General features: G+C 34.6%; 1 protein-coding gene across 4 annotated transcripts in view; it reads left to right on the forward strand.

Moving 5' to 3' along the window:
- The window catches only part of Fndc3a (fibronectin type III domain containing 3A), a 117,998-nt gene that overhangs the window by 45,201 nt on the left and 56,842 nt on the right, over positions 1-15,955 (forward strand). The window contains exon 1 of one of the 4 annotated variants that reach the window (XM_042685797.1): positions 14,124-14,204. The exons of the other annotated variants lie outside the window; for them this stretch is intronic. Coding sequence (XP_042541731.1) covers positions 14,198-14,204 — 7 coding nt within the window. The 5' untranslated portion in view covers positions 14,124-14,197. Of the gene's footprint in view, positions 1-14,123; positions 14,205-15,955 lie in introns of those variants that run through there. 4 annotated transcript variants of the gene reach the window in all.

Genomic DNA, 15,955 nt, shown 5'->3' on the forward strand with positions numbered 1-15,955 from the left:
TCTTTTTTTTTCTTCTCAGTCTAAATAGCACACCATGGACCTAGTGAGTTTTAGTATATTTTTCCCCCATATTAAGACAGTTAGCTGACAGGGACTAAACTGAAGAGGCTGGAAAAAGTAGGGTAGAAGAGGATCAACAACAAATTATCAGAAAACATAAAACAATTGAGAAAGATAAGGCATTATAAGCCATCATGGTGTAAAAATGTATAGAAATGTTTTCAACACTTCTGGGAAATAGTCTTTGGTTTCTTCTATGGAACAATCTAAATTTAAAGATTATCCTAAGTAGTCTTTGCTGTCTTCTACGGAACAATCTAAATTTAAAGATTATCTCTAAAAAAGAACTGACAATTGTTCTCAGCAGGTTTTATGTTTTGCAGATATTCCTTTCAAATGATTGGTTATTTAGAAAAGAAAGCTTAGGCTATAGGAAAGCTCTTGACCAATGATTGTTTCATAAGAAACAGCACTTGTTAAAGAGGTGACACCAAGGCAAGTGCCTGAGAAAGAGTTCTTGATGCAATTTTTAGTTGCTAGATTAATCATGATAGAACCAAAGGTTGGGAGACACTTCCAGCTCCTCTTTCCCTTTGACTTTCCAGTCTTGCTGGAAAGTGATGTTCCTTTATAAACTGAGGAAGTATAGTTATTTAAATGTACAGGACTAGTTTCTTTTCAAAACCTATAGCACAATGTAAACTCTCACAAGGTTCTTTTATTCTCTGTTCCTTGTTGTAGAAGAGATTTAAATTTTTCTGTGGGTACATTTAATTTGAGAGAAGTTTTTTTGTATGCATGTGTGTATGTCAGAAATAGATGGGGCTTTATTTCACCTTTGCCTTTGTCAGTGTAAATTTTTAACATTTACAACAGTGCAATGAACATTATTAATGAACCTATCATACAACTTCAAATATTTGTCACATTAGCCTTTGCTTTTAGAACTCTCATAATGTATAATAGATCTTTCTACTCTTCAACATTTCTTTTTTCACTCTTCTCCCTCTTTCCCTTCTTCCCCTAACCCCCAAGACTCTTGCTGAGATGATATTTTAAAAACCTCATAATATACCATCTTTTCTAATCCATCTTTTCTAATCCATCTTTAATAATAAAATGTTTTATGTCCAATAATAGTAGAACTAAAATTATTAAAGGTAATAAGACAGAAGAAATAGTGAGGATAAGATCTACACTGAAGTTAATTATTAGGTCCTGGTGCAGTGCTCTAAATATGACCTTAATGTTATTTGTTAAGCATATCATGTTATATAAAATGCTTACTAAATAAAAAATATCTGCACATGATTGTATGAAGAGCCTTACTACAGAGGCCATTTTCCATATAATTCATTTGGTTATAGAACCTTAAGATGTGTTTTTAAAAGTCCAGACCCTAAATCAAAATCTCTGAGGAAAATTAAAATTAGAATCTGTTATATGGAGGGGATGTAATTAACTATCTTTAAAGATTGGCTTAGCACAAACCATTTTACCATTAGCAGTACTAATTTAATATAGTCTTCATAGTGGATGACTGCACTGCCATGTCACTTGAGTGCTTGTTTAACTTCAGTGGCCTTAATGTTAGCTCCTGGCAGTATTTGCGTCATTGATCTGTATCACTGCCCTGTGATGTCAATGTGTGGGCGTTCAGTTAGTGAGACATAGTTAACCTAATGTGCTGCACTAAATCCCAAGTTCTGTTTCCTACTGGAATAACAAAGAGTGATTCATCATCATTCATATTAGATTGGTACTAAAAATAGCAGTATTCACATGCACATTGATATAACAGCCTCTGGATTTCTAACCACTAAAAATAATTTCTTGTTTAGAAACAGAGGCTTGCTTAACACATTTCCTATTTCAAGTTACCTGTTTATGTGCAGTTCAATTTAATGTGAAAGGTAAATTCTAGCCATAATAATAGACTTACTCTACTTAATGTGTTTATCACAGACACAGCTAAGTTCATAGAAAATCTAATTATAATCATTTTCATTTGCCTTTACACAGATAAGTGAAATTATCCATAATTCTGTCTCATACTCAGGCCACTAACTTATATATTCTGCTTTATTCAAGCTTTAAAAGGAATAGTAAGTTGCCAGAGATAATCCTCTAAATAAGCATAAATAATGAACTTGATAATTTCTATCCCCTCTACCACCTCCTGTTTCCATATAATCCCAAATTATAATCACCAGTTTGTTAATTCCTAAACTTGAGTCCAGGTCTAATTGCCAATCTCATGTGAACAAATGTTACCATAGGTTTTAGCCTTAATATATAAGGCTCCTCCTCTGAGAGATTGACATTGAAGGTCTCATGGTTCTAGGCCAGCCCAGGCAAAAAAAAACAAAAAAAAGTTTGCAAGTCTCTATTTCAAAGGCTAAGAAGCTGAGCATATGGTGGTACCTGTTATCCCCCACAACAGAAAATATAACAATTGTGGGCCAAGAAGAAAGTGAGACCCTATCTCATTTCATGATAACCAGTGCAAAAATCAGGGAGAAGGGACTAGAGGTGGTATGGCTCCCAGGTAGAGTTGTCCACCCACAAGTATGAGTCTCTTGAGTTCAAACTCAGTCCAGACAGATAGGCCTACCCTTTTAAGAAGGTAGCCTTCTGCCCCAGTTTGTCTAGGCAGTCCCAGTTTATACCTATCATATTGGTATCCAGTCTTGATATCTAACTGGTTTAACATTTGTTTCAGATTTGTCATATTTTAAACAGAATAATATTAGTAGTTTTACTTAAAGTGATAAGCCATAGTGTGTTTGGTCAGTCACTATTTTGCATTTCTAGCCACTAACTTAATTTTCTCTAGTATGTAATTTATCTATCTTTGTGTTTTCACTTTAACCTACTTTTAAAGCTCAAAGACAACTAGAATAAACCACTGTCTTTTTTCCTGACCCTGGTGATAAAGCTAAGTCAAAGACAGCAGATTAAGATAAAACTAAATGCTTAAATGCCTTAGCCCTAGATGGGTTGCTGTAACGTAGTACTTAGCACCAAATAATTTAAAGAGAAATTTATTTCTTATTTCTAGAGTCTGAAGAGTCCAAGGTTGAAGGCTTACATCGGATAATAGCTTTCTTGTTACATCATAACATGGCAAAAGGGCATAACGTGGCAAAAGACAAGAAATATGCCAGTTCAGGCAGGGCCCTTCCTTTTTAAATAAAATAAAGTAAAGCCACTAGTTTGATCATGTGGATCCAACCCTCATGACGTCATCTAACCCTCATTACTCCCCAAAGTCCCCCCTCAAATGGCACCAACTTGTGCATTAGGACATTTAGATTCCAACACATAAGTTTTGGGGCACATATTCATACCACGGCACTAAGATATAAAGGGCTAGAAACTTAGGCTTTTTTGTTACCTGGTAGTAGTAATGGAAGTATTTGATAGCCTTTGCTATCTGGTTACTTGGTGTCAGTAGGTCACCAATTAGAGGAAACAGTAGGAAGCATATACATCCAATGAATATGAAATATGTACAGACAATAAAATGTAAATATTCCTGCCTTAGGTTGTATAAAAATTCTCTGAAATGGTTTTGTTGTTTATTGTAGTATTTGAATGTGTAAGTAGTACTTCACAATGATTTTTTATTTTGCAATCAATCTTTAGATCAAGGATAAGTTTTGAAAAATAAGGCCTGATGTATTCAAAAGATTATAAGAAAATGCAGTGATATTTACTTGCAAGAATATTTAAAGTATTATGGTACCTGTGAAAGAAAATATTTGGACCTAAAATTTACTCAATAAGAAATTATCCTATACTTAGTAGAATGTACTCCAAGCTTACCAGACAGCACTTCAGTATGTTTCTAGTTTAAATATAATCTTAAAACATTACAGAAAAGAGTCCATCAGTGCTATGAGCATTAAACTTATTAATCATGAAATACAACAAGCAATTTAAATATAATCTTAAAACATTACAGAAAAGAGTCCATCAGTGCTATCAGTATTAAACTTATTAATCATGAAATACAACAAGCAATTCGCTTTTGGGAAAAAAAATGATTGGTGTTATTACAGACACAGGAAACATAAAAGAGACCTATCAATCAGAAAGCCAACCAATTCTCACTATTGAATCCAAAGCCAAGTTCTGTAAGGAGAAAAACAGCCAAGATAATGGAGACAGGTTAATTGTCCATCTTCTCCATGACAAGTGCATGCTTTCTCTATTATATTTCTTTTCTAATAAATTTTTCTAGCATTTTTATTTTTAAAAAAGACTACATTAAAAAACTTTTCAATTAGTGATAAGAAATTCAGCTAATCATTGCTAATAAACTGATTAAAATATATGATACTAATAGTAGTTTATATTTCTCTTTAGTATTCTGATACTATAGACTTTTAAATGTTATTTAATGTACTTGTATATGGTTTTAATAGAGGATTTTAAGTAATTTAATGGGAATCCATTCATTCTTTTAATAAAATACATAATTATATAATGCAATTATGTTAAAATTAAATTATTTTAATGATTTTTATTCCCCTTTGACTTTCAGATGTGTCCCTGATTGATATGCACTGTTTCTTCTCTTTCCCATTACCAGAGGTCAGCCAACCTGGGAAAAACCTTTTTCTCTTTTACCTTTAAGAAATTATTCCCAGCTGGCTCAAACCTGTAATCCTCGCTACTAAGGAGATCTGAGAATGATGTTTGAAACCAGCTTTGACAGGAAAGTCTGTGAGACTTTTATCTCGAATGAAACACCAAAAAGCCAGAAGTGGAGCAGTGACTCAAGTGATAGAGCACTATAGCCTTAAGGAATAAAAAAGCTCAGGGATAGTGCTTGAGCCCCTGAGTTCAAACCCCAGGACCAGCGCATGCACACACACGAAAAAGAAATTATTTCCAAAAGAAACAACAAATTCTGGCAAAAATTAAGATTGGGGAGAGGGATAGGGAAACTTTCTATACTATTAGTGAGAATGTAAATTAGTGTGGCCACTATGAAACTCAGCAAGGAGGTGCCTCAGGAAACTAATAATGAAACTACCATATGTTCCTACTATGAACGCTTGAGCATATGTCCAAAAAATGTAAATCAACACACAAGATAAAATATGGAACCAGTCTCGGTTCACATACACATAATCACATATATATATATGTATATATATATATATATATATATATATATACATACATACAAACAATGGAATATTTAGCCATAAAAATGAAGGAAATTACATTATTTTTAGGAAAATAGATGGAACTAGAAATCATTAACTAAGTTGAGCCAAGCTCAAGAAGATAAATATTAGGTCTTCGCTCATATGCGAAATCTAGACACAAAAATAATTCATGATTATAAAAGGGGTCTGTTTGAGGGGTGAATCAGCAGGTGGGAGGAGGAGGAAAAGGAGAAGGGGTATAGGAGGAATATTATAGCAGTACATTTTGCACATGTATGAAAATAGCACAGTAAAACCCACAAACACTGTTAAAGGTAAGGAGAAGGAGATAATTAAGAAAGAATAACATACATAGTGTAATTTCATCAAAGTACATTATATACATGCAAATATCACAATGAAATCCTTGTGTACAATTTATGCTAATATTTATTAATTCCCAAATCTTTATCTGTAAATTTAGAGAAATTTTGTTCATCTGAGAAATTAGGATAAAAATAATTAAGTGGTTTTTTATTAAGCTAAATTTATTCAACATAAAAGTTTTTTGTCATTGTGGCATTAACTACTTCCCATTGTTTTAAAGTTATGGTCTTGTGAAGTAAAGTGATATAATAAGATATACTTCCTACTGCTTGTCATTAATTTCTTCTTCTTTTAATGTCTTAATTTGCCCTAATAAAAACTTTATTAATGAGGCTGCAAAATTAGTTTTGAAAGTTTATTACCACTTAAATTCAAATGCTTGAGACATAATATTTAGAACACGTCACCTGTATTGACCATTATATTTCTAGTCTCCTAAATTGTTCCCACCTCTTCCACCCTCCAGTTAACCTAAAATATATTTGGCTTTTAAATGGTCTTCACATTTGTTTTCTATGGGTAGTCACATATAAAATAAAACAACATTTGTTAATGCTTTAGTATGCATAAGTAAGGGAGAAAATTATAGAGAAAGAAAATAGAGCCCTGAGACCAGTGGCTCATGACTGTAATCCTGGCTACTCAGGAGGCTAAGATCTGAGGACTGTGGTTCAAAGCCAGCCAAGGAAGGAAGGGAGGAGGAGAGAGGGAGGGAAAGGAAAAGAGAGGAAGGGAAAAAATTGTAAGTAACTATGGACAGATCTGCAAAATGACTCAAGCCATTGAAGGGAAAGGAGGAAAAGCATAGGTGGTGAGCAAATGAAAAGATTTAAAAGTCAAGAAATAGGTTTGATCTAAGCCCAGGAACAAAATTATAGGTTTTAACCCTTCATTCTTCTTATAACTGTTAAAACTTTTGTTGTTGTTGTTTGGTTGGTTGGTTGGTTGTGTGTGTGTGTGTGGGTGGGTGGGTGTAGGGAGGTATGCCATTTCTGGGCTTGAACTCAGGGCTTGGGCATTGTCCCTGAGTTGTTGGTTTTGTTTTGTTTGGTTTTCCTCAAGGCTAGCCCTCTACTACCTTAGCTACAGCTCTGCTTTTTGGCTTTTTGGGTGCTTAATTTGAGATAAGAGTGTCACAGACTTTTCTGCTTGGACTGGCTTTGACTGCTATTCTCAGATCTCAACTTCCTGAATCGCTACAATTACAGGCATGAGCCCTTGACACCTAGCCACATATAACTGTTGATTCCTCCTTAACAATAGATTCCCTCCCATGCAGGAGTAGTTTAGTAGCATTTATTGGCTGCTTCTTGGATCCTTGACACTATACATCAGTTACTGTCTAAGTTGAGTGAGCCTAACGTGTTAGGTATGTATATATTCAGAACCTACATTTAAATACTACCACAAAAATCAAGGTCATGGTAATGGTCAGCATCAGTTTTTTGAAGGATCCGGTACATTTTTTGTAAAGGAGAAAGAGTGGTGTATTTCATATCCCTCTCTTTTTATTTTTATTTTATTGCTTGATAGATTGCCAGTCCTGGGGCTTGAACTCAGGGCCTAGGCTGTCCCTGAGCTGCTTTTGCTCAAGGCTAGCACTCTACCACTTGAGCCACAGCACCATTTGGCTTTTTCTATTTACATGGTACTGAGGCATCAACCCAGGACTTCATACCATTAAGCCACATTCCCAGCCCTCCCTTGTCCTTTTATATCTTCATAATCTGAAACAACTTTTTACTGAACTGAATGAGTCTGCTTCTTAAATTTTCTGACATGCAAGTGACCCAGATATACTATTACAATCTATCAACATCCTTATAATAGCTGGTCTTGTTTACTTATTGTTAGGGGCAGGGGAGAAGTCGACCCTTCTAGCTTTTAATTGCCTCTGCACAGACAGTACCTTTCTCCAAATCATCTATCTGATTGGTTCAGTTGTCTTAGCTGCTTCATTTGCAGCCATTTTGGATAAATGGTAAATTCACTGGATTTTATACATAGTGGAAATCAATATTGGGTTATTCCTGCTTTTTTTTTTTTTCCAAGACAAACCAGTAGAGTCTTATACTGTGGTAGTATGAGCTGTACTTATCTACAGAACTAGTTTGACATTGTGTTCTTTGTTATATAGTTTTAATTATAGCTCCTTACTCTACAAACCAGAGTGCTTTTATGGCCTAATTCTAGTAATGGCATAAAAATAACCCATTTATGTAAATTTATGTGTATGCTGGGACTGGGATTTGAACTTAGGGCCTCAGGCTTTCACAGAGCTTTTTGGCTCATGGCTGGTCTTCTACCAGTGGAGCCATGTATCCAGTTCAGCTTTTTTGCTGATTAATTGGAAGTAGAGTCCTTGGACTTTTCTGTGAGGGCTGGCTCTGCCCTTCTAAATAGCTTGGATTATAAGCACTTCAGAATAATTTTTTCTTTATTAATTTCCCTTCTTTAATTTGTTATCAATTATTATGTTTGGTGGGTTTTTTTTTTTTTTTTTTGCTTTAATGCTGTGAGTATATTTTAACTTGTTTTTTTTTTTTAACTTTTTTTTTTTTTGGGTCCGGTCGTGGGGCCTAACTTTGGGCCTGGGAGCTGTCCCTCAGCTCTTCAGCTCAAGGCTAGGGCTTTACCACTTGAGCCATAGCCAGGTATAGTTATATGATGTAATTAGGAAATATTTGAGGTACATACAAGACTTCTTGTATGTTCTTTGTTGTTGTTTGGTCTTTTGTTTGTTTTTTTGTTTTACTGTATATATAGTTCTAGGGATCACACTTAAGACTTCTACCACTGATCCACATCCCAGCCCTTTTTATATTGACTTTATATTGACTTTAAGTCTTTAATGCCCTTTTGATAGGACCTAACTCTATACTCTTATTGTTTTTACAGTTGCCACTAGTTGTAATGTTCAGCATTAGTGACAGAATCCTAACCTAACTTTCAATTATAGTAAGAAATCTATAGGTTCATTCATGTTTACTAAAGCCATTCAATAACCTACACAAAAAATTTTCTGTAGTATTAAACAGAAGATTGAGATCATTACAGCATGGTTTGCAATGATTAACTTATTTTTCACTTTCCAATTATTATGATGGCAAAAGAAAACTTAAAAATATAACTGATTTTCATTGCTATAATATTGTCTCAAATACTTTCCAAGGAGTTCTCTTAAATTAAGAGCAAGCAATTGCTTAGATTTCTTCATAACATGTTAACACTTTAACTGACATTATCTAGCATTTCTTGGACTATTTTTCAGATACATTTGTCAAGACAAGCACTACAATTTTTCTTGGGTGACAAAATTATATACTCAATTTTGTGCCAATCACTTTACAAATATGGGCTCTTTTAGTCTACATTATATTCCTGTGAAGTGGAATAGTTACAAGTTATCATAGTTACAAGTTATCACTAGATTTAGATGGGCTAGCTCCAAGCTCCATGCTCACCAACATTACCTTATGCTGCTCCTGTTGTTAAAGATATGACAAATATTTTAAGTTATAATAAAATTGGCAGAAAAAAACTAAAATTCACTTGTTAATATTTGATGCAAATGAAAAAAGTGATTCATGCAGTATTAACGAGGGAGAGAGGAGTATTTTACCCATTTAGGGGCACGGTCTGGTTCATAAGGAGCATAATAGGCTGTGGTCAGGAGTTTAGACGACTTCTAGTAGTAAAGAATTGCTTATGGATTTTTAAGCAGAGGAAATAGATTTACTTTTTATTACTAGAGAATGGGAGCAAGAAGACCCATTCATAACATTCATACTCAGAAAAACTATTACATGTCCTATGAGAATTAAAATTCATATAAACGTAAGACCTAACATTTCTCTTCCTAGGTTTGTAGAGTATTTTAAAGAAACAGGGGGCCAAGAGACATATAGAAATATGTTCATGGTAGCAGTGTTCTATCACACTAGATTCTGTTAATCTGCTTTTACTTCTTTGGTGATATGTCAAGTCTCATTCATAGTTTAAATACTATGTATGTAGATGCTTACTAGACATTTCTAATGTTGCTTATCCAAATCTGTAACACCTGATTGTCCCAAATTCTGCTTCATTCACTTTGGTGATATTACAAGCAATATTGCTATGAATGTTATAAATCCCGTTCTTTGGTAAATATGTATATTTTCATTCCCCATATAGCTAGAAGTAGAATTACTAGATCATAAGAATTAATATGTTCAACTAGTGGGTAGTTTTGCTATTCCCACAAGTAGTATACACAAGTCAGATGAATTCTTTTTAAATATAATTAAGGTACCATCTTAAAATCCAGCAGTGTCCATCCCCCATTTCATGCAAAGTAAAATCCAAAGTCCTTATAGTAGCTATAAAACCAGCCCAACAAAATGTTAGCTCATGTCCCTCTTTATCAGAAAGCCCTCCTGTTTTCCCCTTTACTGGTGCTGCTCTGGTGACATGAGTGTCCTTGTTTTATATTGAACATGCCACTTGTTCTCCTACCTTAGGGTCTTTGCCCTGGTGGCTTCCTTTATATACATATGACTTATTCCTTCCTACCTTTCTTTCTAGGCTTTGCTCAAAAGTTACCTCAGTGAAATCTAAACAAATCTCTGTATTTGAAATGGCAATTTTCATTCTCCCTCTTCACAGTCCTCCTTACCCTGCTGTGTTTTTCTTATTTCATAGCATTTTCAAACATGTTTTCAATATTTTTCAAATATAATCTTCAATCATATTATTTATTTGAATATTATTTACTTATATATTATGCTATTGTTCTATTCCTCCAGTGTAAACTAACTCCATGAGGGCAGAGAGATACTTATTTGTTTTCACTTAGTAATATATTCCAAGTGCCCAGAACAGATCAGGCACATTGTAGATAATCTATACATGTTTCTTGATTTAAGTGAAAGGGGATGAGATTGTTAAAGGAGGTGACACAAATCATGAATATTGTATTCATATACTGCTTTGTTAAATGACACCTTCCTTGTATAACTAAGATAATTTGTATAAAGAATATGGTTGAAAGAAGAAAAAGATGCACATTGTACATACACATAAGTGGACACATTGAGCTGAAACCCCTCTGTACAACTGTTGAAAGACAATAAAAATAAATTTTAAATTAAAGCAGATTTTTTTCAAAAAACTGCAGAGCCCAAAAGATAGTGGTAAGCAATTCATATTTATTTACATGAAGAATAAAAGAAATGAAGAAACTACAGCTATATGAAACCGCATGAATAAATCTTAGAAAAATTATAAAGGAGAAGGTTTCTGATGAACTTATATTTTACTATAAAACTCAAAATCAAATAAGCATTTTTTAATTTTTTTATGATTTTTTTCTTTATAGAATTTTTTCTCAGTGCTAGGGATAAACAGAGAATGTCATGTCTTTTTACTAAATCCATACTCCTAGCCTAAATAAAAGATAACAATAAACAAATAACAATAAAATAATTGGATGAGAGAGAGTAACTAGGTGTAAGAATATTGGTGTGGTCTGTTTGGTTTGGTAGTAAGTTTATAGCCATCACTTTAATGTAAACAACTTGTATTATTTTCCTTTATATGTATCCACTATTGGACAGTAACACTAATAATTTAAAAGTGAACATGAAGTCAAAAATAGATGTTAACTTTGAGAAAGTTAAGAGTAGTGGCTGATGGTGTCACAGGGCAGAGTAGAAGATAAGTTATGTGTGAAACTTTACCATGTTTATGGTCACAGAAGGATGAGAAGAAGGTGAGGATACATGGCAAGATAGAAATTATTAATATTAATAAAGCAGAGTCCCAGAGGAGAATCAAATTAAGTAGTGGAGAGATTTCTCTTTTTTTCACAAAGAGATGATACTTCTAAAAAATACAGAGGTAAGAAAATTTTGTAAATAACTTTAAAAGAATTCCATTTCATGTTGAGAAATATGGTTGAGGTCAGGTGGGTGAGACATTTGAAAGTGTGGTGAGGATTTCTAGTAATCATTTTAGGAATAGATCACTGACCAGGAATAGATTTCTAAATAACTTTGTCAGCTGCATTACGACTGGCAATCTGAGAATCGTGTGATTTTTTTATAGTTCAAGTCTAAGAAAAGAGAAAGTAATATCTGATTAAAATTGGAGATTTTTAAGGGAGACAAGTAAAAGATGGGAATCAGACAGGCTATGAAGACATTATTGGATGAAGAGAAAAGGGAAGGTCATAATAATGAAAGAAGTTATGCCAAAAGGAATCGAAGCCAGAAATGACTTATCTTAGTACTTGGGAGGCTGAGGCAAGAAGATCATAAGTCTGAGGCCAGTGTGAACTACACAGTGAGTTCAAGACCACAGCAGGGATAAGGAGAGGTGGAGGATGAGATAGCTAAATTCTAAGTATGGCTTTTTGAACATAGCTTACTAAAACCAGGATGAAAGAGAAGGAAATAATAAACCTGTGTTTTGGACATTATTATATTGATGGATAACAGCTGGAGCAAAGGGGGAAAACTCACTATCAAAGTTCTCAGTAAGTAGTGTGAAAGCCATGAACAAGGAAAGGGATAATGCGTCACGTATATCATGATCTCAAGGGGAAAGAAACTAGCCTGAAACAAGAACAGTGATAATGGAAAGCAGCCTGAGCATATCTGGAGACTTACTAATACTGCCTTAGGAGAAAATGAGTAGCTGCTGGAGGCAGTTAGGTTTCATTTAAAGCAGTACAGGAACAGGTGTTATCTAGAAAGGTCAAGGATACATGGGTATTTATTCATAATGGGAGAAAGGTCCCAGAGAACACAATAGGAAGGATGAATTGAAAGATCATCAGTTGAAGAGGCAATAATGGGAAAACACAGCTGTGGGCAAACATGCGCCAAAATGAAGAATTGAACTTTTTAAGGCATAGCTAGGTATTCTGGGTCTACCATTTGCCAGTAGGTTCCATTAGAGGGATTAGAATTACATGAATCAGATAATGTGTACATTTCTTTTCATACAGTGTTGTCTTTTCCTCCACGCTCTCCCAGTCACTCTCTTCCATCTCCACCTACAAGTTGAATGGTTCACTTTCATCAGTGTCCCATGAACTCCGCTGCTGCAGTTTTCACTTTTTCCTTTGAGTTCTATACCCTACTTCTCCTTCCCTCTCAAAGATACACACATGAATACACCAAGCATAAAAAAAGAATTACCATCCTTTGAAACGTCAGTGTATTTTGTGCTTAAATTTATCTAATTTGATCATCACAGCAGTGTTTTGAACTGGATATCACCTTTTCATAAAAGGAGACTAAGAAATGAGAAGCGAGCGAGAGCAACCAACTCTGCGACCTTAGAGAGAACAGTAATTGCCTTTACAATAAGTATTGAAATTATTAAAAATGTTTTAATACCAATATTTTTTTCTTCGATTGTGCTTCTTGTTACAAATCACAATCATTATTTGTATTAGCTGCTAATAAATTTCCTCAGCACTTAAACAGTACCATAAAATAACGAATGGCCTTCCTAAGTTTAGTCTTTTTCCTTTCTGTCACTGAAACACAAATCTGATCCTATCTTTTCACATTGCCTGGATATGTGAGAATGTCATCTATTAGCATCTTAATGTTCAGTTTAAATCTTTTTTGTCAGAAAAAAATATAACACCAACAATAAAAGTAGTATTGTTAGTCAAGCACAGTAATCCACTCCTGTAATATTAGCTCTTCAGAGACTGAGCAAGAGAATTACAAGTTCCAGTGTGGGAAGTCACACACATACACACACACACACACACACACACAGAAGTTCCAGTGTGGGAAGTCTCACACATACACTCACAAATTCCAGTGTGGGAACTCACACACACTCACAAATTCCAGTGTGGGAAGTCACACACACTCACAAATTCCAGTGTGGGAAGTCACACACACACACACACACTCACAAATTCCAGTGTGGGAAGTCATACACACAAGTTCCAGTGGGGGAAGTGACATAGACATACACTAGCAGCAGAACCCACCAAACACACACACACACACACACACACACACACACACACACACACACACACACACACACACACACACACACACACACACACGCAGCAGAACCCACCTAAAACAAAACCTTGAGGAACATATGTCAGTCAAGTCATATCCCATACACAATTCTTTGTGAAAATTTGTAAGGACTGAGCACGGAGAAAGGGCATTTCAGTCCAAATCTTTTAAACTAATATCTTTATGCAACACGTTTAAAGTGAAAATTAGCAGCAGAAGGTGTGGATGAATTAGGATACAGTGCATCACTTGTTAATGTCGTCAGTGAACACAAAAGAGGATACTTTTACAACAAGTCTACATATAGTAAAGTATATTTTGATGAGCGTTTGTCTCATAAAAAAATCTGAAAGACGGTCATGTTCGGGCAGCAGCAGAAAAAAATCATTGAGCGTTTTCTGAGTCCAGAACGGTGCTAGCAGGAGCCTTTGGGCTTGGCTCTCCCCAGCTCACTGCGGATCACGTGGCGGCTGTCACGTGACTCGGTCAAAGGCTCTTCCTCTTACCGCTTTGCAAAAGCGAAACTGTTCTCCAATTAAAGCTGTTAACGTGTACTACGCTGTTTCCTTGTTGGATTTTCTTGTTCGCTGCTGCTACTGTAAAAACAAGATGAGTGGTAAGATTTGCTCTTTTTGAACATTTGCTTTTGTTTTAAAACGTAGAAAACATTGTATTTAAACCCATGCCGCGTGTTTTTAATAGATGCCAAATATAATCACTATAAAATGTTTGAAATTGTTGCTGTGTACTTATAAAAAGATTATGTAGAGTTAGACTGATTTTATATTCCACCGAATATCCTGTTATAGAGGTTTTACTTTATTCGGTATTCTTTTAAAGACTAAAATCTGAAAATTGGCATCAGATTACTTGGAAGCCATTGTGAAAGCTTGCTTCTAAAGAGAACGTGTAGCAGGTCAGAAGCCCCATGCATTTATAATTTAAACATGGACAACGTTGTAGTTTTCATTTTTTAAAAAATTCTTAAATATGAATGTATCACGTACAGTTTAACCTAAATTAGATGAAATGTCTAAAGTATTAAGTCACTGATGGCAGGCGTTAAGAATTGGGGTGTGGAATGTCTCAAATTTAAGCCAGTTGTTTGGTGAACATAATTGTTTGTCTTTTCTGTGGGTTTTTAAAATAGGAACACCGTTAAAATAGTGAATACCCCTGTGATTGGAGGTAGGTCTTGCTCAAAGCATATAGATTGTGGAGGAGCTCTTAGGTATATCCACAGCTGTTAAGATGAAGCTGTTATTCTTCTGCCAGGTGTACATTTAATAGGGTAAACTTACCAGATACAGCTTCTTCCCTGAGACAGAATTTCCCTTACTCATACAAATTTAAGTCAATTTGTAGTTAATCTTTTAAACCTTCCTAAATTAAAAAGTATTGTTGGAACAATTGAGGTAATCAAATATTTGCTTATATAAACACAAATAGCAACAGAAATAATATTAACATTGTATTCCTAAACCTCAGGACTTGTATTTATTGATTTATGCATTACAGGGTTTATGTGTTCGATATTGAATATATCTTACCAATATTTTGTTATTCTACTCGTGTATCATTTCTACCTCTTAATTAGAAATTTTACTGGGTAGAATGAAGTGAAAGCAAGTTAAAGTCAAATTTTGTGTTACTAAATTATAAACTATTTTAGCAGAGCAAAGTATAAACAAGGATGGTGCATATCTGTAATCCAAACACTGGAGGTTAGAGATCAAAGGCCAGCCTGTGCTAAACAGAGAGACCTGTCGCAAAAAACAAGCAAAAAGTCTAATTTGGTAACTGCATGATGTGTGTATATAGTCATATGTTTAGTAAAAAGAGAGCAGCCCAAACAGTATATAGTTTTATAATAATAATGAATGTAATCAGCAATAACTAAGTAAATACAAATAGCTAAATAAATACAAAACACTTAGGACTTGACACAGCATTAAACTTGACAGCATGTGAGGGGGACCCACAACCCTTTTGTACATAGGAGAAAAGATTGACAGATGTTAATTTTCTTTATTAATATAACAATTTTCAAAACTTCGTTTCTCTACTAAGCTTAACAATTTACAAATAATACCTAAGCCAGCTCTTGGGATTTAGAAGGTTAGTTTACTACACTTAGGTAAACTAGCTAATGGAAGTACAACTGTTTTGTAGAACTATTTTATTTGTCGTATAGTTGTAAAACTGTGATAGTTTATTTTGGGCTTGGAATGTAGAAGTTTAAAAGTATGTTTTGGGCTGGAAATGTAGCTCAAGTGCTAGAGGGCCTAGAATGCCAGCTGTGATTGAAACAACCAAGGCCCTGAGTTTAAGCCACAGTACCAGCACTGTGTGTGGGTGTGTGGGTGT

This window comes from Dipodomys spectabilis, unplaced genomic scaffold (genome assembly GCF_019054845.1).
Source record: "Dipodomys spectabilis isolate Male_0828 unplaced genomic scaffold, ASM1905484v1 ptg000095l, whole genome shotgun sequence".
Classification (NCBI taxonomy): domain Eukaryota; kingdom Metazoa; phylum Chordata; class Mammalia; order Rodentia; family Heteromyidae; genus Dipodomys; species Dipodomys spectabilis.